Source organism: Cotesia glomerata, linkage group LG8 (genome assembly GCF_020080835.1).
Source record: "Cotesia glomerata isolate CgM1 linkage group LG8, MPM_Cglom_v2.3, whole genome shotgun sequence".
Lineage (NCBI taxonomy): Eukaryota > Metazoa > Arthropoda > Insecta > Hymenoptera > Braconidae > Cotesia > Cotesia glomerata.
This window is the reverse complement of record NC_058165.1, coordinates 270710-295258: the sequence shown is the minus strand read 5'-3', so window position 1 is coordinate 295258 and position 24549 is coordinate 270710. Positions and strand designations below refer to the sequence as shown.

At 28.0% G+C, this 24549-nt stretch overlaps 3 protein-coding genes and 1 long non-coding RNA gene across 5 annotated transcripts; all 4 read left to right on the top strand.

Annotated features, from left to right (window-relative positions):
* Positions 1–6679, top strand: LOC123270465. Its single transcript, XM_044736533.1, has 7 exons — positions 1–298; positions 1890–2039; positions 2131–2472; positions 2560–2637; positions 2721–2766; positions 4323–4578; positions 5654–6679. The coding sequence occupies exons 1-7, from the start codon at positions 77–79 to the stop codon at positions 6255–6257; spliced, it is 1698 nt and encodes a 565-aa protein (XP_044592468.1). The 5' UTR covers positions 1–76; the 3' UTR covers positions 6258–6679.
* A 2877-nt stretch (positions 6680–9556) lies between these two features.
* Positions 9557–10356, top strand: LOC123270495. Its single transcript, XR_006510612.1, has 3 exons — positions 9557–9970; positions 10130–10253; positions 10331–10356. It is a non-coding gene; the product is annotated as an uncharacterized LOC123270495 (long non-coding RNA).
* A 5950-nt stretch (positions 10357–16306) lies between these two features.
* LOC123270484 lies at positions 16307–18753 on the top strand. 2 transcript variants are annotated; one of them, XM_044736564.1, is made up of 3 exons: positions 16307–16505; positions 18124–18343; positions 18518–18753. In XM_044736564.1, the coding sequence occupies exons 1-3, from the start codon at positions 16358–16360 to the stop codon at positions 18666–18668; spliced, it is 519 nt and encodes a 172-aa protein (XP_044592499.1). In that variant the 5' UTR covers positions 16307–16357; the 3' UTR covers positions 18669–18753. The 2 variants fall into 2 exon arrangements, with proteins under 2 accessions (XP_044592499.1, XP_044592498.1); XM_044736563.1 differs by having other exon boundaries at positions 16308–16505; positions 18121–18343; positions 18518–18752.
* A 2529-nt stretch (positions 18754–21282) lies between these two features.
* Positions 21283–24096, top strand: LOC123270460 (heat shock 70 kDa protein cognate 4-like). Its single transcript, XM_044736527.1, has 4 exons — positions 21283–21418; positions 21513–21570; positions 21901–22055; positions 22249–24096. Exons 2-4 carry the CDS (start codon positions 21521–21523, stop codon positions 24018–24020), a joined length of 1977 nt encoding a protein of 658 aa, XP_044592462.1. The 5' UTR covers positions 21283–21418; positions 21513–21520; the 3' UTR covers positions 24021–24096.
* The last annotated feature ends 453 nt before the right edge of the window (positions 24097–24549 follow it).

The window sequence follows — 24549 nt, the reverse complement described above, 5'->3', positions numbered from 1 at the left end:
ACCGGAGCCTAATAAGAAAACTAATTAAATGATAATTATAATATAATTAAAAAATTTAAATGAAAAAAGAAAATAAATGCGTATAAAACCAAAAGCATATATCCGGAACGCAGACGGAATTTATCACAACGTTGAAGACGTATCTAAAGAAATGACAAACATGTTTCCCCAGCAGTACTGTTTGAGGTGGAAGTACCACCATAGCAATCTCCAGACAATGTTCTCACAGCTGTTGGAGAGGCAGGCTTACTGTGACGTCACTCTTGCCTGCGAGGGACAAACTCTTCGTGCGCATAAGGTTTGTTTATATTAACTCTTTTTTTTTTTAACCCTTTTTCTAAAAATTCATAACTTGAAAAATTATGTGTAAACATTAAGAAAAGTTTTTGGGCTTAAAATTTTCTACATCAAATTTCCTATCTGTGAAATTTTTTTTTTTCTTCGAAATTCCCCATAGATTTTTAAAAAAAAATTTCCAAAGTTTTTTTTTCATATTTTCTTTTTAAAAATTTGTAATTTAATAATTTTTCAAAATTAAGACAATTTTTTGGGCTTAAAATTTTTTCTAAAAATTTCCCCATAAATTTTTAAGTTTCTTCTTTTTTAAAAAAAATTTTTTTCCACAATTAAATTTTCTTTTCCTTTAAAAAAAAACAAAAAATTCTCTTTAGAACGATGACTTTAAAATTCTCATTATTGAAAAAGAAACAAAAAATGATCAGGAGGATGACAAAGTAATTTATTTTTCTTGAATAAAAAATAAAAAGTAAAAAAAAGAAAAAACAGTGCACGGTTATTTCAAAAATTGATTATCTACAGTAAAATAAAACGATATTGACTCACTGATAAAAGCAACTTTATATTAGAAAAAATTACAACACAGCAGGCTTTTATCGTGACCCAAATAGCCTTTGGTAAAAAAAAATTTTAAATTTTATATTCAATTAGTTTTGGAAAATAAAATAACAAGAAATTAAAACCCCGCCCAGAAAAAATTAAATTTTATTTTAAAATAATTATTTTTTGATGTCTGGTGAGGAGTGCGGAAACGTGTATGAGTATGAGTAACTAACTAGTAGTACATAGTGTACATAGTTATAGTAGTGACATCAATATAGCTTGAATATTTAATATCGCGCGTCTTATGTATTGATTTTCTTGAATTTTCTCCTTTCCACCTTCGAGCTATCCGCGAAATAGCCGCCGAGAAGAAATGGGGCCGAAAGGCGTCAACTTTTCACCTAAAATTTGTGCTACTTATTTATTATTATCATTTTTAATGTTTATATGTTATTTTTAATTTAAATTTTTTATAAAAAATTACTTATAAATATTTATAATGGAAATTTTTCATTAAAAATTTCTCATTTAAATTTTCCATACATAATAACATATAAATATTTACAATCAAAATTTTTTCATACAAAATAACTCATAAATATTTACAATCAAAATTTTTCATTAAAAATTCCTCATTAAAATTTTTAATACAAAATAATATAATTATTTACAATGGAAATTTTCCATAAAAAATTCCTCATTAAAATTAAAAAAAAAAAAAAAAAAAAATTTCTAATTAAAATTTTCAATACAAAATAACCCATAAATATTTACAATAAAATTTTTCCATAAAAAATTCTTCATTAAAATTTTTTAAATACAAAATTTCTTATTAAAATTCTTAAAATAAAATTTCTCATCAAAATTTTCCATAAAAAATTACTCACAAATATTTACAACGGAAATTTTTAATAAAAAATTCCTCATTAAAATTTTTGATGAAAAAAATTTTATTAAATAAATTTTTTATCATAAAAAATAATAAATTAAAATTTTTTTATTAAATAAATTTTTTATCATAAAAAATAATAAATTAAAATATTTTTCAGGTGGTGTTAAGTGCTTGCAGTACATATTTTGACACAATATTATCACAATATGAAGAAAAAGATCCAATAGTAATAATGCGAGATGTTAAATTTTCCGACATTAAAGTTCTTGTTGAATTTATGTACAAAGGAGAAATTAATATTGATCACGTAAGTTTATTTTATTAAATAAAGACACGGTAGTATCCGTACCAAGTACCCCCACTCTTATAATAAATACTAACAATTAAAATCCTTGCAGACGAGACTGTCATCACTGCTGAAGACTGCCGAAGACCTGCACATAAAAGGGCTAGCGGAAGTCAGTTGGCGAAGTGATGCTGCCCAAAATGACTCGAACAACAGCGGACACAGTCCCGGGAGTGGAAGCGGAGCCAGCGGAATCGGGGGCAGCGGCGGTGGTGGAGGCGGAGGAGGAAGCACTGGGACCCCTGGGGTCGAGACTGTTCTCAGAGAAGGCGACCTTGATGACACACCTCCACCCCACAAGCAGAGACGTAGGGGCCGGCCGCCCTTAGATGATCCTCCGTCTCAGCACGACGTCTTTACCCCCAAAGTTTCCTGTATTACCGGCAGCGGAAATGTAAGAAAATTTTTTTAATTTTCATTTTTTGTTTTTTAAATAAAATTTTAATTTTTTTTTTATTTTTATTTTTATTTTTATTTTTAGGAAGAAATGATGAGCGAAGGTGACCATGAAAGTTGGGATGATGAAACTATGATGACTGACAATGAGCCCGTACAAAATGTTAGTCATTTATTTTTTATAAATTATAATTTACAATTTTTTTTTTTTTTTCATTTTTAATATTTAATATAATTTTTTTTTAGATATCGTATCTTTCAAAAGAAGAGAACGCTAATGAAGATAAAAAACGTGAGTAATTTATTTTATTATTAATTAGTAACCTTGCAGTCACTTTGTAAACTATAAATAAATTAAATTTTTCTTTATTAAATTATACTGTACTTTCTTAAATATTGAAGTTTTTAAAGATATAAGCTCGTCTTGATATAACACTCATCAAGAGCTTTCATTTGAGTACCCGCATCAATTTTTCATATATACATCTATATAATATATTATATATAAATATATAAAATATATGAAAAATTGATGTGGGTATTCAAATGAAAGCTTTTGATGAGTGTAACATCGATATGAGCTTATATTTTTAAAAATGTAAATATTTAACATATATTTTTCATATATACATATATATAATACATATTTTTAAGATATAAGCTCATTTTGATGTTATACTTATCAAGAGCTTTCATTTGAGTACCCACATGCATTTTTGATATATTTTTCATATATTTATATATTAGGGTGGCGCAAAAAGCCGACTATTTTTATTTTTGAGTCTCGAGTGAAAAAATGTTAGTATTTGATGTTTTAAGAGCCCTCACCAAAGAACAGCTTAAAAAAATTTTTAAGAGGTCACCCAAATTTTTAAAATTTCAAAATCGTCAAAATCGAATTTTTTTTTTAATTTTTTTTCTCTTTACGGTATAATTTTATAGACTAAAAAAAAATAAGTTTCTGAAAGTTTCAGTTCAAAATTTAAATTTTGAAAGGTCGCTCATAATTTTTTTTTTTTCTTTAATTAGTCATATCGCCGACTTTAAGTGTTGGGAGTGGTACGTTGGGGTCTTTTTGGTTTGAAAAAATCTTAACCTACGCGGCAAGGTCAAATTTCAACCAAGCTGGTTTCTAAGACCAGCTTGGGATTCGAACCCACGCCTGGCAGTTGATTAAATAAAATTATTAAATTAAAATAAAATTATATTTTCTATGTTGTGCTTGATTTTTAGTTCATCTCGTGATGTATTTTTATCGATTATTGTACTAAATAAAAAAAAAAAATGCATGGAATTTTAATTTGAATAGTAAAAGGTCGCTCGAAAAATCTAAACTAATGCACTAATAAATTGAAAAAAATTATGAGCGACTTTTCAAAATTCAAATTTTGAACTGAAATTTTCAGAAACTTGTTTTTTTTTAGTCTATAAAATTATCCCGTAACGAGAAAAAAAATAAAAAAAAAAAAATTCGATTTTTGACGATTTTTGAATTTTAAAAAAATTTGGAGCGACATCTTAAAAATTTTTTTTTTAAGCTGTCTTTTGGAGAGAGCTCTTAAAACATCAAAAACTAACATTTTTTCACTCGAGACTCAAAAAAAAAAATGTCGGTTTTTGAGCCACCCTATTATATATAATATACATGAATATATATAAAAAATTGATTTGGGTACTCAAATGAAAGGTCTTGATGAGTGTAACATCGGGATAAGCTTATATCTTTAAAAATTTCAATAGTTCACGAGATACAAGGTCATTTTTTAATTATGTATCTAGAGATATAGCAGCTTAAATACTTATAATAAATTGACTATTGGTGAGAATGATATAAATGAATAATTACAGCAAATATAGCGACAAATTCAAATGCAACAAATCCAGCGGTTCCAGAACAATTCCGAGATGTAATAAAAATGAATGACTATTTAACAACCGGTAGGCGGCAGGAGTTCTGGGAGGAACCCTTTACACGTCGAGTGATGGACGCGATTAAGAGTAAGGAATTAGAGATGAAGACTGCTGCTGAGATTCTCGGCGTATCTTACGGAACTTTATACGGAAGATATCGTGACAGCTATGGTTGTCTCAAGCATCCATACAGGTAATTTATTTTTCAAACCTTTCCGATAATTATTTAAAAAAACTTGAATAATTTTTTAAATATCAAACTTAAAAAAATCATAAGTCACTTTTTTTGCAGAGCAGAAAATTTCTTACAAAAAATGTCACATAAGTCAGTGGCTTATGGGGTTTTTCGAATAAACATTCAAGTTCAAAATTCCAAAAATAATTTTTTTTTTTTTTTAACTTCTTCTGAGCGGAAAAATTAAGTTCAATGCAAAATACTTAAATTTTAATAATTTTCTTAGCATGGATTTAAAAAAATTAAATTAAATTATTGTTTTATTGTTTGATGTGATTTCATTGACTTTAATTTTAAAATGATTGATTATTAGATAATTAGAAACTAAATTTACTGTTAAATACTTGAATTTTAATGAGTTTTGCAATATTTGCTTGATGAATTAAAATTAAAAATATGTTGTTTTATTGCTGACTCTGATTTAACTGATTTAAATTCTGAAATTAATGATAACCGCAAAACAAAAATATATTATATTTACTGTTAAATACTTTGATTTCAATAATTTTTGCAATTTTAGTTTCATAAAGTTAGATTGTGATAAATTAAAATGTTGTTTTATTGTTGACTCTCAGTTGACTAATTTGAATTTAAAAATCGATGATTTATTATAATTTTCGTTAATTGTAGTTCCAATACATATTTTGTACTTTATTTTATAAATATAATAAATTAATAATTTTATTACTATTTTGTTGATTTTGGTGAGAAACCCCATAAGTCAGTCAATCAACTTCAAATCATTATTATGAATAGTAGTAATTAAAAATTAAATTTTTTAATGCTCGAATATTTTTTCGAGATACTAACATTATTATTATTATTGATCATTGGTTAATGATGTTAATGCAAACTTGACCGAGAAAAATGTTTTTGCTTCTCCTGAAAAATTTATTATTTTTGACTTATGGGGTTTCTCAAATAAACGATTCAAATATTAGTTTGACTTTTGTGGGAGGTTGTGACAACGAGCATTAAGTGTGTTGTAAAACACGAGCGCAAAAACTAAAAAGAGTGAATTTTTTTTTCTCAGAGTCCGAGACTTTTGGTCCGAGCCAGGGCCTGCGGACGTCTTAGCGAAGCTTCGCCGCAAAGAGATAACTTTATTCCGAGCAGCGGAGTTCCTGAACGTGACCGTCCACACCTTAGCGACGTACTTGTCGACGCTCCAAGGCCCGGACCGGATTTCCCTGGCGGGAGAATTGAACGCAAGTGTCCTGGACAGCGTGAACGACTCGGAGGACATTAACGACATCGTCCAGAAGTACAACGCGGAGAAGATCTCCTCGACCCCGGCGTCTCCAACACTGCCTCCGTCTCTCTCCCTGTCGTCGAAGCGCAGCAGCAGTAGCAGCGCCGAGCTCGTCAGCAGCCTCGTGGACGTCAGTATCAAGGCCAGCGCCGCAGTCCTCGAGAACAACCCGGACATCACTATTGTTAAGACTGAGAGCCTCCAGGGGTCCTCTCGCAAGCGGGAGCACGCCAAAAGCGCCACCTCTACGACAGTAACCGCACTAGCCGCTAACTCTGAGAACAACAACGCTAAACTTATGAGTGGTGGCGGGTGCATCAGTGAGTCCTCTTCCGCTCATAAGTTGAATGATCAGCTCTCGCTTAATAATGATCACAAACCCTAACTGTTCAGGCCTTATTTAATTATTAATAATAATAATAATAATAATAATGATAATATTGATAATAATAATTATTATTATGATATCAATCAACAATTTAATATTAACAATTATAATAATGTTTATTTAAATGACTATTTTAATGATAATGCTAGAAATAATAATAATAATAATAATAATCGTATGCAATTTAATCAACGTAAATTGTCACGTAAATTGGTTAGATTTCTAACGAATTTCCGTACGAACTGATAATATTTATATAAATATTTTTTAATTTTTTTTTTATATACAGAAAGAACAAGATTATACTGGATATCATCCCAGATTATACTGAGTATAATCCAGATTATAATTAGTATAATCCAGATATCACTGATTATAATCTGAGATACTATCCAGTGTAATCTTGTACTTTCCGTGTAAATTAAGTTAATTTTTTTTATTAATTAATTTCAATTGACTCGATTATTAATTTGATTTATTTAAAATAAGGGGTAAAACTCCATTAAGGCTAAAAAATTTTTTTCCATTTTAAATTTATATAAAAAAAAAAAAAGCATTTATTTAAATGATACCCAATAAATTTTTTTATTAAAAAAGTTACTCTGCAAAACAAAAGTAATTTTAAAATAATGACATTAAAAATAATATATTCTATACAACAATAATAAATAGTAATAATAATAATAATAATAATGCAGTAAATAAACAAAGATAAAAATGTATACACTAGAAATATTTTCTGCATGTCTTTATTTTTAGGCATTATAAATCAATAATCATAAATAAAATAGACTATAATTATTATTATTATTATTAATTAATAATAAAAAATTTATAATATTAATATTATTAATAATAATAAACAATGGGAAAAAAAAAAAAAAAAAAAAAAAAAAAAAATAAAGATAAAAGAAAAAAACAGAACAAGAATAATAATGTTATGAACAATTGAGAGAAAAAACAATAGGACAATATATATCTTGTTTTATTTATACAGGAACCAACAGAACAATGATTTTAATAGAAAATGGTTATTTATTTAAATTTTTAAAAAATGGTTAAATAATTTAATTAATAAAAAAAAAAAGCCTTAAACGACACTTATCTATAACATGCAACATTAAATATATCAGTTAAGGAATATATAGATAAAAATATAAATATAAATATAAATAAATTATAGATTATATTATTATCTTAATTAATATTGGTAATTGTATTTATTAACTTTTATTTTTTAAGTTAGAGGCAGTAATGATTTTTTTTTTTTTTTTTATAAAATTTATTTTATTTTATTTAAATAAATAATTTTTATTTTGATCATTTTTTTAATGATCAGGGATCAGTGATTTTAAATCGGAAATTAAAAAAATTAAATTTCAATATTGAGATTTATTTTTTAAAAATTTTTAAATAAAAATATTTGGCTAAAAAATTGTGTGATTATAAAAATTAGGCATTGAAAATAAATTTTTTAATAAAATTGGAATTTACAAAAAAACAAAAAAATAAATTAAAAATTGTAAGAATCTATTAAAAGACTCGGATTATTTTTTTGGTTGTGTAAATGAAGTAATTGGAATTTAATTAATGATAATCAATAATTTAAATTAGAACAGAGACTGTAAATTAATAACAATAATATTAATATTAATAATAATAATTATAACGTTTAGTTAGAAAAATTAATTAATTTATTAATTAATTATTAAACTATAAAAAAAAAAAAAAAAAAAAAAAAAAAAGCATGAGAAAATAATTAAAATTGCAAAATTGAGCAACAAAAAATTTGAAATTAAAAAATAAATAATAATAATAAGTATATAATAATAAAAATACACGCAAATGCGATAAATTATATTTTTGTTCCTTTTTATATAAAAAAAAAGTAAATAAAAAATAAAAGTATATATATTATATATAAAAATGATTATAACAGCATAGAGAAAAAAAAATAAATTAGTAATTTTCAATTTAGGTAATTATTATTAATATTAATTAATAGGGTGTGTAAATAATTGATTAATTATTATTTTTTTTCTTAATTGTTTAAATTATTCCATAAAAAATTTTTTTTAATTAAAATTCCCCATAAAAAATTTTTAATTTTAAAATCACTAAAATTTTTTAAAAATTCCCCATAAAAATTTACACGCCTACTAATTTAAAAAAAAAAAAAAAAGAAAAAAAAAAAGTAGTCATTTTTTTTTCTTAGAAAACAATTATATATCAGCTTTTTTGTATAAAAAATATCTATATTTAAGAATCCCATTTTTTTTATCAATAATTATTAATTAATAATTATTATTATTAAAAAAAAAAAAAAAACCATAAAAGACATAAAAATAAAAAAATTGAACTAAAAAGAAAATATCAATTACTTTTTGTATATTTATATTTATTAATTAATTAATTATTATTTTTATTTTAGCAAGTAAGCATCACGTCCATTGTAAATATGATGCGTAATCATTAAAAATAAAATTAATAACAAATAATTGACGAAAAAAAAAATCGTTAATTATTTATTATTAAATAATAACATAAATTTTTAATTATTAATTGTTAATTAAAATCGACTGGATTAATAAGTATTTTTATTTAGATTTTTAACTGATATTACTGTTTTGATTAATCGATCGGATCAACAATAATAATAATAATTAATGATTAATGGTTATTATGAGTAATGATTTAAAAAAATAGTTAAGGATATTATTGTGTAATTATTTATAAATAATTATGAAGATTTATTGTGAACAATTAGATTAAGATAAAATTAATTATTAATGAGTAATTATAATAATTGATATCGTACATTTGTATTAATTAAAAATAAAAGATTTGAATAAATAATTACTGGAGGTTTTTTTTTTTTTTTAACCCTTAGAATAATTTTATTTTTTTATTAAAAAATATAAAATAAATTTTTTGAAATAAAATTTTTAAAAAATAATTATTTTAAAATTTATTAAAAAATCATGAGAAGTTTTTTTGTATTTTTTTTACAACGAGCAGAAAGTGTGTGTTTAAAACACGAGCGCAGAAAAATTCGACATCGGTATAAAAAATTATTAAAATTTTAAAAACTTAATTTTTTTTTTCATAATTTCTCTTGATAAATCAATTATTATTGATTTTATTTATTTATTTTTTTATTATGTTATTAATAATTAGTTTATTGCCAACAAGATATAAAATTCTTTTCGTTTTTATTATCTTCTAATCAAAAGATTTCTTTATTACCGATCTAAAAATGAAGTATAGTGTTGTTGATGTTTTACTAGTTAGATGATGACATCACTATGTTAGTTTAGTCGTTAGATTTCTGGCAAAAACTGATTATTACTTATCTTATTTTATTGAGAGTGGCATTTTGAGTCAAGTGGTATAAACTTAATTTAGTCAGACGGATTTTTTTTTTAAACAACCCGCCGAACTTTTTAGTCAAGTAGTATAAACTTGTTTTGGTCAGACAATAAATTTCTAAACATAACCCGGGTGTCTTTTTAAATGAAGTAGTATAACTTAATTACAGTAAGACGCGATATTCATGCATAGTTTATTTTAATTATTACACTGATAGAAGGATTTATTTGCATTTAAAAATATTTGTTAATAGTTAACAATTAGCGTTATTGTTTTTTATCGGTGGAACTGTAATGTTGATTATTGGGAGTCTTATTGTCAGTGGTTATATTGACACTAAGGTAAAATTTATTTTTATCAATTATTATAGCTTATAAAATTTTATTAAATTCAAGGCATAAAAAATTTGTAATAATCAAAATAAAATTCCACGTTTGAATTATTATTAATTAATGATATTTGTTTTGTTTTTATTCTATATATAGTAATAATAATTTTAGGGATCCTAATGTTTATCCTGTTTATCTCGGGTGGTTACCTCGTGAGAGTAGCGCTAATGGCTTACCGAAAAATTCCCGGGTATTCTTTCGACGACATCATACCTGAATTCGACTAATTTTAATTGTACTTAAATAATATTACTAATATTAATCAAAGCTTGCAATTATTTATATTTTTCTAATTAATAATATTATTTACAGCTGTAATTTTTGGACAAATTAAATAAAATAAATTTATCACAAAACAAAATTAATTATAAAAAGATAAATTTATTGAAGAAACTTGCATTAAAAAAAAATATAACAAACCAAACTCATTAAATTTATGTACAATTCAAACATAAATATTATAAATAAATTAACCTTTTATTACAAACACAATTGTAATTTTTATTTTTATTTTTATTCGAACACGAATATTATAAATATATTTATAAACTAACTATTTTAAACATACACATATAAATAAATTAACCTTTAGAATTAATTAAACTTTTTTGGCGTTAATTTTTTAATTTTTTAATTTTTGGCTCACCTTTATTAATTATGATTTAAATTAAATTACCGACTGTAGTTAATACTGAGAGTCACAGCATTTTCGACGGTGCCCTGAAAATCGATTTTCAACGGTGGTCACTGCAATAAATTCAATAAATTCGCCGCCTGTTCTTTGGATAATCGCTCGGTTGTGCTCCGGTGTCATCACCTCAGTGCACAAAATTCGGTAAAATCCCCGAGAAAATGGCTGCGCGTTCTCAATACTCTGCGCCATTTTGTATTTATTGAAGATTATTATTATACCTTGGGGTAATTTTTTGTGAATAATGCTGCCCGGAGCTCATCCATATCCTTGTGGAACTTTTTTTATCACGTTTCTGTACACAGATTTAGGTGGGTCTGTGTCTGTAAATAAAATGGCCGACTTTAGTCAACAAAATGGTTAAGTTTACTTTTGCATATTTCTAACTCCGAAGCTTTTTAACTGTAGCCCGGTGAATTTTTTAACCCTAAATGTCTTTGAAAATCTATTTACTTGAAAAATTTTCTAACTAATTAAGTTAAATTCCCAAAAACTTATTCAATTAATTTCTAATTGCTTACACAGAAAGAACAAGATGACACTGGATATCATTCCAGATTATACTAAGTGAAAAAAAATTTTCAGATAGTAGCTAGTATAATCCAAATTATAATGAGGTATAATCCAGATATCACGCAGTATAATCTGGGATGATATCAAGTGTCATATTGTTTTTTTTTTTTTTCCGTGTAGTTATCATCCTAAAAATATGACAAATAAATCCGATAATTTTAAAATTATTAAAAAAAAACGCTTACCAATGGTCTGTATAAATTGAAATTCGAGACTGAGCTTTCACCAACAGGGTGTTCCTCAATTCTACTTGGCGCTTCAGAAACGACCCCAGGAGGCAAAAGATTACCCTGAGTCTGGAGTAATAACCTTGGAGGCGCTAGAGGAGCTCTCGGAGAAGGCAAATTGTCCCTTCGATGATCCGGCGAAGGCGAGGCGATCTCAGCGTTGTGCTGTCTCTGCTGGTCCTCAAAATTATTATTAAAATCCACCAGGAGCGTCTGTTATCGATCTCGTTAAGGACAGAGTCAAATATATCGAGGGTCATCTGATTAACTTCCGAATTATGGACCAGAGATTTTTTAAAATCAAGCGACTCCTGGAGGACAATCGCGACTCGAAAGGGCTCTACGCGAGGCATTAGCGTGAATAATTTTTTCAAAGTGTCCCAGTAAACGCCACGGGATATTTTCTCGGAGATGGCGTCCATGACGAGTGTTGGTAAAGTTTCTAGACGCGGACATTGGATCAGAATCTGCACCACCTGCACCACAGCGAGGTTGTTCGCAATGAACGCTAGAGTTTTGTTCTTCAGCAAGAGGACTCTGATGCTCGCGTCAAGGTAAAATCGCACCTGCTCCGTTGGTAGGAGAGAGAGGATATTTTTGAGGACCAGAAGGATTGAGTTACTGTCGAATTTAGTAATTGATTTCTCGTAGACTGATGATAGGTAACCGAGGAACCCATTTGAGATCGCGTGATCTAGGATCTGCTTTATCTCTTGCTCGCTTTCCATTTAGATGTAGATTAGTTTGTTAATAATCATAATAATTAATCCTAGAAAAATCTAAAAAATAAAAAAAACTTACAGTATGATTGTAATGACAATCATCAGCACGTATTTTAAAGCAATTGCCATATACTTGAGCTGACAATGACACAAATTATTGAACTGCAACTTCAACCTCAGCAGTAACCGAGCAATTCCCATCGACCTGAGGATTATAGACTTTACAGACAGGAGGAAGGTTCCCGTTAATTGACTGTAGTTTAGGGTTGCTGATACTCCGACAATTTAAACCAATGTACCCATTATAATTATATATATATAAGCGAAATACCACTCACTCACTCATCACGAGATCTCCGAAACTATTCGCCCGATTGACTTGAAATTTAGCATAGTTACTCCATTCGTGATGTAGACGCTCACTAAGAACGGATTTTACGCAATTCCTAGCCAAAATGGATTTTTCGTCTACCATCACGTATGCTACCCCCTCCCCCCTCTCATTCTTCCCCTCCCCTCCCGTGCCTTCTTCCCCCTTCCCTATATCTCTCTCTCTTTTTTTTTTTAGAAAATGTCATTTTGATTCGCCAATCTAAGAAACCATCAAGTGGCACCCATCAATTATAGAACTCACCCCCCTGGAAACCATCAATGCTAATCAACCATTGCCATGGTTACCGTTGCAATGGTTACCGTTGCAATGGTTACCGTTGTCATGGTTACCGTTGCTATGGTATCCGTTGCTATGGTTGCCGTTGCCATGGTTGCCGTTACCATGGTTGCCGTTGCCATGGTTACCGTTGCCATAGCTAGAATAATCACATAGATAAAAGGTACAGGCCAATCCGATGGAATTTGGAATCTGTGCAAGTCAAAACAATACTCGAATTTAATTTCAAGTCTAGATCTAAAAATACAATTCTATTAAATTCTAAATACAATGCTAAGTGCCCAGCGGAGCGGGCGGGTAACAGCTAGTTATTTATAATTATATAAGTGGTGCTTGGTTGGGGATCACTGGGAGCACCAACGTCCCATCTAGTTCTTCGTTGGCTCGGTGGCTGCTGGTTGTTTTCAAAATTAATCGATTCTATTCCTTGGTACCGGTCCAAGGCTGGACTTTTTTGTTTTGCAACTATTTCTGTCTCCACACTAGGAAAAAAATATTTTACATCAGGCCCAACTTGGTCAACGCGACTTTTTCAAATTGGTCTTTATCCCCAACGTCAAACACTCGAGAATAATTAGGGGAAGCAGCCTTAGGCTCGTAATTTTTAACTTCTAAAGTGTCTAAAGTGTCAGGAATCTCCCGGAAATTATTTGGCTTAACGAGTTTCTGATGAATCGAGATGAAACTGGTGGACTTACTAGAAATAATCTTGAGCTTGGGCCTTTCTTCTTTCTCTCCCGCGTCGAGGACTTTTATCGGCGAGTGGTTTCTTTTTCGCACCGGCGGTGCTGGCTGCGTTTTCTCGTGTAATTCCGGGACTTTGGATGGGAGCTTCTGACAAGAAGAGTCGAGCTTACACTAACTTTTCTCTTTTTTCTCTTTCGGGTAAGGCGTTTCCTTGCGGGCTTTTTGATTCGTTCTACTTTTTTTGGGACTGCCAGGCCCCCTCTTGATTTTTACCGGTGGCTCGGGAGTCGAAGATCTGAAGTTTAGTACCCTTTTGCGTCTATCGCGATATCCCGCTTTTGGCTCGTATCCAAAGTTTCATTTTCCATGCCTATATCCAATTGAATCGGTATTTCTTCATCTTTACCGACCTTAACCGATTTATGTACATTTTTTTTTTTTCTTCCTCTTTTTCATTTTCTTCAATAAATTCTACTAATTTTTTATCCATTTTTATTTTTTCTTTTTGACCTTCTTTACTAGTAAGCTCTATCAATTTTTCAATTTTATCTTCTTTATTTTCACCTTGTTTAATAAATTCTGTATATTTTCTTGTTTCTTCAATAATTCTAAAATTCTCCCGATTTTTGACTAACCTCAACCGATTTTTCCCCGCACCTACACTGCTATTCCTATCAACCTTTGACAATTTATCAACATTAGATACAAATCAAATTTTTGTTAAAAAATATATTCTGATTATACACTGATTATAATGTATAATTATGATGGTCCTGAGGGAGCTAAGGCTCTAGGGTCAATAAAGTTTATTATCTATCTATCTATCTATCTATCTGCAGCCGTCTCAGTTTTTTCCTTGGCTCTCTCAATTTCTTACTGACTCCAGCCGGCGACTCACGTGAATTACTTCTCACAAATTTATTACAAGTCACCTGTTGAACAATTTCTTTTACTGGTATTTTTATTTTGCTCCAAATCTTCTTTATTACTTTTATCACTGACCTCATTAATATTATTATTCCCGATCAAATTTTCTTTACCGATTACTTCATTCATTCTTTTTTTTTTTGATAATTCTTTAGTGAAGAAATAGAATTTTTATCCGCCTTTGGAGCGGATATAAGATGGTCGTTTTATTTCTGCCAATTTTTGGATTCCAGAAATCTTTTCATAACAGTTGTCTCGCCGGTAAAAACATTATCGTCCTCGAATCTATTAGAATCGGCTTCAATTTTTTCGCAAATATTTGCTGATTTGTCGGTTGAAGCGCCTTGGGAGGTCGAATAAAATAGAGTAAAATAAACAAAGATAAATTCTTACATCACCAAAAATCCTCGCGTCGATTTTCTCTCCCGTGAGAAATCTCTCTAAATTCCGCCAATAATAATCAATTTGAAGACTTGAAAAAAAAAAAAAGACGTGAAAAAAAAATTAACTTGAATCAAGACGAAAAATTCTTGAATTGAATAAAATTTACTTAAATCAAGAAAAATTTCTTAGTTTAAGAATTTTTTTATTTAAATCAAGAAGATGAAATTCTTCAAAATTATTTACTTGATTCAAGTAAATTTTTTTTTTTTATATATTTTTTATAAATCACTCACCAGTTTTTATTTTATTTTCACCAGTTTAATTAAATTAATTCGAAAATTCTAAAATCGGTTTTAAATGTAAATAAAGAGAAAAACGACACTAAAAATTCCGAGAAAAAAATAATAATAATAATAATAGTTTTAGATGCCGACAATAACTAACTCAAATAAAATTCACTTAACTAGAGGTATTTATTCCAATATTGATAATGTTATTATTGTTAATATTGATATTATTATTATTATTAAACAACAATGACTTAACACTTGTTTTTTTGCGTGTAAAAAATCAAAGGATGCGTCGCGCGGGACAAAGAAAGTGTACTAAGGAATTACGAACTCAACTGAAGACATTAAGTTAATCCAGAACGAGTGGGGAGATATCACCAATTGTATGTCTTTAGAAATTCACTCACACTCGCTACTCAGAGAGACATCAATGAAAGAAGTTACTTGTCAAATTTACAATTTAATTATTATAATAATATATCTTGATATTTAATTTAATAATATGTATTTTTTATTAAATTATTCAATCTTGTCTTTTTTTTTACTAATTTTTTGTATTAAAATTATTTTTTTTATTAAATTATTCAACAAAAAAATTATTTAAAAAAATTTACATTTTTATTTTTCTTCTATAATTTATTTATAACAAAAATTATTAAATATCTGTCTTTACTCAATTTTTGAAATGATTAATCTTAATAAAAATTTAAAATTTTCCCGCGCTTTTAAATTTAATTCCCCAGTGCACTCGTAAAAAATCAAAACTAAACAACAAATATATATATATATATATATATAATAACTCCTTACTCCTTTCCTTCGTTAATTCCCTCCGCACTCCGCACGCGACTTATCGCGCAGACTCGACACTTACCGTTACCGCGTCTTAGCTAGTCAAACACACTTGAGTGTGAGCAACACGCTCAGCTTACTTTTGTCATTAGCCCCGAGCGGACGTGCATTCTTTTATAATAAAATTTTGTCAAATATTTTTATACACTTTTTATCTTTTTTAATAAAAATAAAAAAAAAAAATTAGAAAATTTAAAAATTGCAAGCACAAAAAAATAGTAAAACTAAAAATTAGTTGCGGATCATCGAAGGCAATAATTAATTAATAAATAAATAAAATAAATTTATTTATTAATAAACTAAGAAAGGTATCAAGATGATGCAAGTTCAACAAGCGTCGTTAACTCATCGACTCCCGGTCCCGAGGATCGTCAACGGGTTGTATCCTTACAATCAAAGCCTCTACGACGAACTTCTTAGATTGTTTGCTAACAATCTTCATGTCGAGCCTCAGCGTCAACTTGGTAAGTTTTTTTTATTATTATTTTATGAAAATAAAGTTAGCCGAGATCTAAGAAATTTTTATGATTTTTTTCATCAAAGAATTATTATAAAAAAATAAAAAAAGAATTTTTTTCATTCGTTAAAAACTTCAAAAACTCTATAAGTGCAATTTTTTAAAAATATTTTTTATTTATAAATTAATAAATTAAGCAAAATAAAAAAATAAAAAATGTCGGCTAACTTTATTATTATTATTATTATTCATTATTCATTATTAAAATTCTTGATTAGACGGCGTCGAGTTTCAATGATGATTATTTTTATTTGTTTTACTAGTGAAATTATTTTAAAGCTTTGAGATAGATTACACTTATTATTTTTTAATATTATAATTATATTTTTGAAGGTAAAATTTGAAAAAATGAAAAAGACAAAACTAAAGAATTTTATAAGTATTTTAATAAGTATTAAAATAAGACGAAATTATTATTATCTTCATTTAATGGTTTATTTTGATAGAAATTTTAATTGTATTTAAACTAAGTTCTAGTAAAAAATTAATTTTACGGATTTATTTTAATAGAATTTTTAAGTAAACACATTAATTTTATTCATCATTATAAATGTACTTATTGTTATGATTAAACAAAAAAAAAAAACAATAGTAATAAATGAACATTAAGTTATCCGACACAAAAATTTTTCATTTTTTTTTTTAAATTAAAAATTAGAACTAAATAAATATTTTTAAAAAATTCCACGGATAATTTTTAATTTTTAATTTTTAAAATTTTCTACATGTGAAAATTTTTGTTTCAATTTTTTAAAAAATATTTTTCAATGAAATAAATTATCAAAATTTTTAAATGTCGGTTAATTTAATTTTCATTAGTAAAAATAATAATTATAGTGTTGAAAAATTTATTATTATTATTATTATTAATAATAAAAATTAAAATTACATATAAAAAATCGACCTTGTAAAAATAACATAAATCAAAAGAAAAGATATTAAGAGAGAGAACAAAACTATAAAGATAATATATATTTTGTATGTTAAGTCAATACCATAAACTGTGACCATGACTAATTCGTCAACTTAGAACACATTACACAAATATCGAAACTAAATGCATATGTACTTGTAGCATTTGAAATTTAACAGCCACTTGAAGACTTTAGAAAGACTTAATCTCCTTACATCCTTTAAAAAAATCCAAAACAACGGAATGCAGAATAATAAAAATAAAAATAAAAATATAAACTCGACTTAAACATTTAAGTATGTATATTACATTGTCACTCTGTCAGTCTACTTGTTTACACATGTTTACTGTTTGGTGTTTTTCTTGTTTACTCTTGATAGATTCGTAACGGCCGCTCGCCCCTTCGGTCGCTATAGTCTCACCTTAATATGAGACTAATCCTTTGTGTCAAAATATATAACAAATATAAATCTTGAGAGAAAATAAATTTCTTCTCTACTTTAAATATTATTATTATTATTGTTTTAAAATAATTTAAAAACTAATTCTTGAAATTTTTGTCCAAGTTTTGTGTAATACTATTTTTTTTTTTTTTTTTTTTTTTTTTTACTTTATTTACTTTATTTACTTATTTATTTATATTTTTTAGCAGAAGACATAATGGCAGATTTTAGATCTAACGGCCGGGACTTTGAATACTGCCCTGAGTTAGAGAACGGGGAAATTCCCATAGTAATTAATCGCCGAAAAAAAAACAACAAACCACTGCCTACTGAGTGCGCATTCTGCAAAAATAATGGCGAGGAAATTCAATTTTACAAGCAGCATATTTTGAAAGATTTAAACGGGCGCACTGTCTGCCCAATATTAAGGTATTAATGAATTTATTTATTTATTTATTTAGCTTTAAATCAGAAGAAAGTTTGAATAATTTTTATCATTTTTTTGTGGGAAATTTTAAAAACTTTGTGGGCAATTTTTTTCACTAATTATTAAATTTAAATAATTTTTTAAAAGATTTAATGAATAATATTAAAATTTTTCAGGCGTTACACATGTCCAATCTGCGGTGTAAACGGGGACCAAGCTCACACTATTAAATACTGCCCTTTGAACAAAAGTCCCGAGCCAATTCCTCTAACGAACGCGATGAAGAGGCAAGTCCGCAACTCTGCCGGCAAGACTCGTTCCAAGTAATCATTCTCACTCTATTTTCTACATACATACATACATACATATATATGTATATACACACTTTTTCGCTTGCATACATACATATATATGTATATATATATATATATTTTATACATCATGTTTACTAAAAGAAATTTATAACTAATCGCTCATACTTTCAAAATATTAAAAAAAAAAAAAATTTTTAGAACATGAAAATTTTTTACTAAAACTAAAAAATTTGAGATCAATAATGTTTGCCATTTTTTTTTATATATATTTTATATAAAAAAAAAAAAAAATTTAATTAGTATTACGTAAAAATTAATGTTTTAATTGTTCAACAATTAGATTTAATTATTATTATTATTTTTGTAAGAAATCAAGATTGGGTGATTTTGAAAAATGATTTAAATAATCAAGACTAATTTCAATTGAACTTTTTTATTCAAAATTTTTAAGTAAAAAAATTTGAATTGTATTTTTTTTTACCAATTTTGAATAAATAAAATTTTGTAGATTAAGAATTGAAAGAAAAAAAATTTGCGACTGATTAAAAGTTTAACTACTTGATTAGATCTCATATTTTTTTATGAAAGAAAAATCAAAGATTGGCAATTAAGATTAATAATTATTATTGTTATTTGATTGATATAATTATGAGATGAGATGTGTAGATTGTAAGAGGACATTTTTGATGATTATTAATGTTTATGGTGATTAATATTGTGACCAAATATTGATTAGTTATCGTCTAAAGAATTTATTAATACTCAGGTACGGAATGATGCCAAATATAATTAAGATTATTATTATTATATTAATGGTCGTTGATTTCAGACAATAATTAAGAGTTTAATGTTGTGGAAATTTTTTTTTTTTTTACTTACAAATTTAATAAAATAAATAATTATTATTACATTGGATTAACCAAATTAATTATAAAATTGATTGAAAAAAATTTTGAAACATTTGAATAAAATATTAAAAATTTTAAGTTTTTTTTATAGCTTGCCAAATTTTCTATAAAAAAAAAAAAAAGTTTAAAAATATTTTAATTTTAACTGTTTAAAATTCTGGTCTATTAAAAATTTAATAAGTATTTCTCAACATTAAACTCACAATCAACAAAAAGTAAACATAAGACATAATAATTAAGGTTTACATAATTATAATTATAATTATGATATAAAAATTAATTAGGAATAAGAAAAAAATATTGTAAAAATGGGTGTGGTTAAAAATCAATTGCATAAAAAAATGCCTGACGTTTTAAAATAAATCAATTAACTGACAATACACTGAAAAAATGGATTAACAATAATTATATAGTTTGAAATTTGTAAATTTACCGAATTGAATTTTAAAAATTACATGCTTGTTTTTCTTTATTTTTTCTTTTTTTAAGAATCTGGCAGCTTAAATAATTGTATAAAAGTTTATATTTTAAAAAATTGCACATGATTAATTGATATAAATCAAAATACCGACGAGACGTTTAATTTTCTTATATTTTTAAAAAATTGATTCCTAAAATGAAAAATTATTGTAATTGTCTATATTTTTGATAATTCTAATGCTGCCCGAATTTTTTCGGCATTTTTTACTTGTCTTCATATTTTGATCATTTTTTCGTTTTTTTTTATATTTAAAAAACTTACCACGCCCGTTAGATTATACTTTATTGAGAAAAACAAATTATCTTTCTCATTTTTTTTTTTTGTATTTGGGTGAAATTTTGTAATAAATAACTATGAATACTTGATTATTATTTTTTTTTTTTTATTTTTTCCAGTTTGTAAAAAATATTTTTAATTATCTTTAATATAATAATAATAACAATAATAATAATAATAATAATAATAATCGCGAGTAAGTTTTATTGGGCGGTGCTTGGAGTGAAGAAAGGTTGGACCAGAAAATCTTGGATTAATAATAATAATCAGTTGGCATTTGGCAACCAACCGGTGTTGCTTTTATTATTCGTGTATAAAAAGCCTTTACTATAAAAGAACTTCAGTACCAGCCAACGGAATATTCACAAAGTAGCGTTCGAATGGATCCATTCAATTTTTAATTCCCATCACTTTTTGTCAATTTTTAAATTTATTTATTTTTTAAACATAATTTATATTTATTAAATTATTACATTAAATTTAACAGTTTTTTTTTGTAACAATTTAAAAAAAAAATTATTAAGTATCAGCTAAATTTTATAAATTTTAATTTTCATTAAATTATTTAGATTTATCTATCGAGTTAGTATAATTTTTCTCAGCTGATAATTCTAATTTATAATTCCTAGACATTGACAGTCGGAAAAGTAACAATTTTCATCTAGAAAATTAACACAAGTACTGAGCGCAATAGATTTGTATTGTACTCATTACTTTTCCAACTTTTCTTTATAATACTTTTTATTACTGACAAAAATTCAGTGGTGCTCTCCAAACGTCAAAAATAATAACCACTATTTTTTTAAAACATTAATTAATTAATCGACAACAAAATAAAAAATAAAAAATAAAAAATATACTCTGACTTTCACTTTTATCGGTATCGACCAATAAGAACATAGTTTTAAAAGAAACTCGCTTTTAATTGGTCAAACTCAACAACATGGTGGGAAGAACATTCAAGTAGCGTCGATTTTCTGGTGAGCTGTTAACTGAGAGTCCTTTTTCGTTCTTCTGTCCTCGTGCTTAGTCACTTTAGCCTCTTACGAGTCACATTTTATAATTTGCCTACTTTATTGCGTTGATAATTAACAAAAGGTATGTTTTTTCTATTTATTTATTTATTTTTTCTTATTAAATTAATTATATTGAATTATTTATGAATTTTTTATTTTATTTTATTATAATTCAGGAAGCAAAATGTCGAAAGCACCTGCAGTTGGTATTGATTTGGGAACTACGTACTCTTGGTAAGTTATTTCATAATTATTATTATTATTATTATTATTGTAAAATTATTTTATATTACACGGGGAAAAAGAAAAATTATTTCTTTTTTAATTTATTTATCTCCACGTGGTCTTGAATTAGTCTATAATAGATGAGTCATACATCTACTATAGTGTAGCCTAGCATTTACTGTACTACTGAACTAAAAATGGCATGCATCACTTGGGAAAAAAAAAAAAAAAAAAAAAAAAAAAAAAATCGAAATTATAATAGATTTTATTGTAAAATTTATTTTATTAATTAAGATTATATTTATTGAATTTTAAATTAATTAATTTTTGATGTTATAGTGTCGGAGTTTTTCAACACGGAAAAGTTGAAATAATTGCCAATGACCAAGGAAACCGAACTACCCCTAGTTATGTCGCATTTACCGACACTGAACGGCTTATTGGTGATGCTGCCAAAAACCAGGTCGCCATGAATCCTAACAACACCATTTTTGGTAAGTCCGCCATTTTATATTAATTCTGAGTAATAATTAAATACTTTTTATTTCTTATTTAATATATTTAAATATTATAAATTTTTTTTTTTTTTTTTTTTTTTTTTTTTTTTTCAAATAATTTAATCTATTTTCGTATTAAAAAATAATTATATAATTTTATTTAAAAAAATTTTAATTTTCCTAAATTTAGACGCCAAAAGACTGATCGGTCGCCGATTCGATGACCCAACAGTCCAAGCGGACATGAAGCACTGGCCATTCGAAGTAATAAACGACGCTGGCAAGCCTAAAATCCAAGTCCAGTACAAAGGTGAATCAAAGACCTTCTTCCCCGAGGAAGTGAGCTCGATGGTGTTGGTTAAAATGAAGGAAACCGCGGAAGCTTACCTCGGCGAGACTGTCACCAACGCAGTTATCACCGTCCCGGCTTACTTCAACGACTCTCAACGTCAAGCGACCAAGGACGCGGGAATAATCTCAGGAATGAACGTCCTTCGTGTGATAAACGAGCCAACTGCCGCGGCGATAGCTTACGGCTTGGACAAGAAAACCTCCGGCGAGCGCAACGTCCTGATCTTCGACTTGGGCGGCGGAACCTTTGACGTGTCAATCCTCTCTATCGAGGACGGTATCTTCGAGGTAAAGTCCACCGCGGGAGACACTCACCTGGGAGGCGAGGACTTTGACAACCGGATGGTGAACCACTTTGTCCAGGAGTTCAAACGCAAGTACAAAAAAGATTTGACTAGCAACAAGCGTGCGCTACGTCGTCTTCGGACCGCTTGCGAGCGCGCAAAGCGAACCCTTTCTTCATCCAGTCAAGCTAGCATTGAAATCGACTCGCTCTTCGAGGGAATTGACTTTTACACTTCAATAACTCGCGCTAGGTTCGAGGAACTCTGCGCTGATTTATTCCGGAACACTTTGGAGCCTGTCGAGAAATCCCTGAGGGATGCCAAGATCGACAAGTCGACTATTCATGAAATTGTCCTTGTCGGAGGTTCAACCCGAATTCCAAAGATCCAGAAGCTGCTCCAGGATTTGTTCAACGGAAAGGAACTCAACAAGTCCATCAACCCCGACGAGGCTGTCGCTTACGGTGCTGCTGTCCAAGCTGCTATTCTTCATGGTGATAAATCAGAAGCTGTTCAGGATCTTCTTTTGCTGGATGTTGCGCCGCTGTCACTTGGAATCGAGACCGCTGGAGGCGTGATGACTGCTTTGATAAAGCGCAACACTACCATTCCGACCAAACAGACCCAGACTTTCACCACCTACGCGGACAACCAACCCGGTGTGCTTATTCAGGTCTACGAAGGAGAACGTGCCATGACCAAGGACAACAATCTTCTTGGAAAGTTTGAACTCTCTGGTATTCCTCCGGCACCCAGGGGAGTCCCGCAAATTGAGGTCACCTTTGATATCGACGCCAATGGAATTCTCAATGTATCGGCTGCTGATAAAATGTCCGGAAAGGAGAATAAGATCACTATCACCAATGATAAGGGAAGACTTAGCAAAGAGGAGATTGAACGCATGGTCAATGAAGCTGAGAAGTACAAATATGAGGATGAGAAACAGAAGGAGACTATTGCTGCCAAAAATGGTCTTGAAGCTTACTGCTTTAACATGAAGAGCACCGTTGAAGATGAAAAAATCAAGGGCAAGATCAGTGATGATGATAAGAAGGTTGTCTTGGATAAGTGCAATGAGATCATCAAGTGGCTTGATGGAAATCAATTGGCTGAGAAAGAAGAGTTTGAGCAGAAGCAAAAGGAGATTGAAGCTGTTTGTAATCCAATTGTTACTAAATTGTATCAAGGAGCCGGTGGTATGCCTGGTGGTATGCCCGGTGGTATGCCTGGTGGTATGCCCGGTGGTATGCCTGGTGCCGGAGCAGCACCTGGAGCTGGAGCTGGAGCTGGAGCTGGAGCTGGACCAACCATTGAAGAAGTTGATTAATTGTAGAAAGATTATTTTTACTTTATATAAAAGAAATTTGTATTTAAAGTAAAATAAACAGATGACATCAATTTAATATTAAAGTTATTGTTATAAAATATTTTATTTTTTTACTTTTTTCACTTTTTTATTGATAACTTTCCAGAGTAATTTGAGTTAGTAATTTTTAAATAAATAATAATATAAATATTCAAAATATTTATTTTAACAAACATTTTTGTCATTAATTTTGACAATTTAAAAATTTAATTTTTTTTTAACTTTCAATTTTTAAAATTTTAAAAAATAATTAGAAATTTTCATATTATTTTCGTCGGCGCTTATTACTAATTATATAATAAGAGTTTATAGTTTTTATTTATCAATCCCATCGGAAAGTATACCTAAATCCACACCATATATATATATTTGGATAAATACGTCTTTATGCATTTGATAAATACGTCTGCTGCAGTCATTGTCGTCATTACACTAAAATAAATCCGTTTTTACACGCTTTATATTAGCTTCACTTGTATATGTCAGTTTG